We start from the raw sequence: 2,715 nt of genomic DNA on the forward strand, positions 1-2,715 counted from the left end.
ACATCTAAATATAAGCACATATATTTTAGAAAAAAATTAAATAGCATATTAACATGTGAGTTCTCTCAAAATATTTTAATAAAATAGAGTGGCATTTACGTAATTACGACGCTACCTTCTACGGCGAGAGTATATATAAGCCAAGCGGGTGAATCCGCTTTCCGACTACCGAAACCGCTGGCCGCTCTTCTAAACCCGCAGCGAGATCCTCATCCCCTTCCTCCGAAAATTACTTAAATACCCCCTCCTCTCCAATTCCGCTTTCCCCTCAATCTCCTATTCTTTCTCTCTCTCTTTCTCTCTCTATCTCTCTCACTCTTCTGCGATCGAAGAAGCCATGAGAATGAGCTGCAATGGATGCAGAGTGCTGCGGAAAGGATGCAGTGATAATTGCAGTATACGGCCGTGCTTGCAGTGGATCAAGAACCCCGAGGCGCAGGCAAACGCCACCGTCTTTCTCGCGAAGTTCTACGGCCGGGCTGGGCTCATGAATCTGATCAACGCTGGACCCGAGCATGTCCGGCCGGGTACTCATTCTGATTGTTTAATCGGTTTTGGGTTTCTTGATGGTGATGGGTTTGGGGTTCTAATAGTTTGTTTGTTGATGATTGTTGCAGATATATTTAGATCGCTGTTGTATGAGGCTTGCGGGAGAATTGTGAACCCGATATATGGGTCGGTGGGGCTTCTCTGGTCGGGAAGTTGGCAGCTCTGTCAATCTGCGGTTGAATCCGTTCTCAGGGGATCGCCGATCGTGTCGATTTCGTCTGAGGCAGCCGAGTCCAGTCCGGCGCCGCCGCTTAAGGGATATGATATTCGCCACTCGAGCAAGGAAGGCGGAGGTTACCCGGTTGAGCTTCACAAGGTCGGGAAATGCCGGACGCGGTTCAAGCGCGCTGGTGCGGATGCGAAAACTCGAGCCGGGGTTCAGGTTCCGGCGCCGGCTTCGCCGGAGTCGTCGGGAAGGCACTGGTGCTATGCGGCGCCGACGCGGAGCCATGAGTCGGCTGGAAGCCGACCTGAGAACGAGAGCATGTTCTCTGTAGAAACAGTAGAGGCGTCCCACGTGAGCCAGGGCGAGCCGAACCATTCCGAAGAAGGCGAAATGGGGCTGGAGCTCACGCTAGGGCTTGAACCGCTGAGCCGCCGCAGGGACGATGCGCGGTGGTGCGGAAAGACTTCTCCAGCGGCACAAGAAGACTATGGCGCTGATCTGCAGCTTGAGCTTGCGGTTTGAAATCTCCATATCGATCTGTTTAACTGAGAAATCAAAAAAAGAAAAGTTAATTTTAGGATGATTTAGGATTAGAATTACCTGTAGATCACTGATTTTTCGCGTCAGTTTTGAGAAATATTTGTTGTAGCTTTCAAGAAATGAGTAGAATAATCGTTTTCTCCTTATCCTGTATAAATCATAATATATCCTGTCGCAATTCCAAGGTTCTCAGAGTTTGTAACTTTGACATGAGCTTTGGCGTATTGTAAAGGACAGTGAACGCTTCGTCAGCTACATTAAATCCTTCCTAATTCTGATTTCAATTGGATCCAGCTTTTTTTTTTTTTGTATAAATTTGTCGTTTTGATCATTTTTTTATGTTGCGTTTTCAAAATTTGCGTCTCATCAATGAAATTTCTGCGAAATTTATGATTAAAGAACGTTATTGTACTGAATGAGATTGTTTGTTTCTGTTAAAATTTTCATTTTTAATTGATTTGGTTTCTAAGTTGGTGTAATTGGTTTCTTCTTTGGGGGTATTTGGTTTTTCCTGCAGTAGAGTTGGCCTGCTTGTTTTGCCTTGCTTTGGATATTGGGCTAAGTGGTAACATAATTTGTAATATTTCAACCATCATGTACATTTAATCAAGCTATTCTCTCCTTATATGCTTATGTTATTTTCTTGACATGATATATTGTTATTATTTTTGCCAAAAACATGACTAAGGAAGGAGAAATTATTGTGTGAACGTTGAACGCAACTCTATATTTTGAGACCAATCAGAATTACCGTAGCGGTACCGACCCGCAGTACCGATTTGGCTCATTCTAGTTGGTATCCGGACAGCGGTCGTTGTTCGCACAAATTAATTAGGAGAAGATCAAATATCATCACAATGATCTCTTGCGAGCCACTTCGGCGCCAACATCAACTTCGATATGGATCAATCTAAGCCATACTACATACGCCAAACCAATGGTCTTCTCTACCAAATTAAATGGTGCAAAATATTTGTCTTTGAGTGTGTCATGATCCTTGCTTTCATGGCCCAATGATAAGATAGATTCATTAATAGAGCAATTCAATACCCTCCAAAGTTGAGGAACATGAATATGTCAGTTGTAGAATGAGTTCGAGAGTATACGTCTTCAAATTTGAGAAGGCTTCCAAAGACCGGTTCTAAGAAAAAAGAATAATCTATTTTCACCATCATGTACATATTTAATCAAGCTATTATCTCCTTATATGCTTCTACATGTTACTTTCTTGACATGGTATATTGTTATTGTTTTTGCTAAAAACATGGCTAATGAAGGAGAAATTATTATGTGCAGATGCTGAACACAGCTCTACATCCGGACACCAATCAGAATTATCACAGCGGTACTAAGTAGTATCGAGCCCGGTACCGATGTGGCTCATTCTGGTTGGTCTCCGGACGGCGTTCGGCGTTCACACAAAATAATTAGGAGAAGATTAATAATCATCACATACTGAG

At 43.2% G+C, this 2,715-nt stretch overlaps 1 protein-coding gene across 1 annotated transcript; it reads left to right on the top strand.

Moving 5' to 3' along the window:
• The first annotated feature begins 209 nt into the window (after nucleotides 1–209).
• LOC110096637 (LOB domain-containing protein 40) lies at nucleotides 210–1,548 on the top strand. Its single transcript, XM_020822675.2, has 2 exons — nucleotides 210–527; nucleotides 618–1,548. The coding sequence occupies exons 1-2, from the start codon at nucleotides 338–340 to the stop codon at nucleotides 1,235–1,237; spliced, it is 810 nt and encodes a 269-aa protein (XP_020678334.1). The 5' UTR covers nucleotides 210–337; the 3' UTR covers nucleotides 1,238–1,548.
• The last annotated feature ends 1,167 nt before the right edge of the window (nucleotides 1,549–2,715 follow it).

This window comes from Dendrobium catenatum, unplaced genomic scaffold, assembly GCF_001605985.2.
Source record: "Dendrobium catenatum unplaced genomic scaffold, ASM160598v2 fragScaff_scaffold_834, whole genome shotgun sequence".
NCBI classification, from domain to species: domain Eukaryota; kingdom Viridiplantae; phylum Streptophyta; class Magnoliopsida; order Asparagales; family Orchidaceae; genus Dendrobium; species Dendrobium catenatum.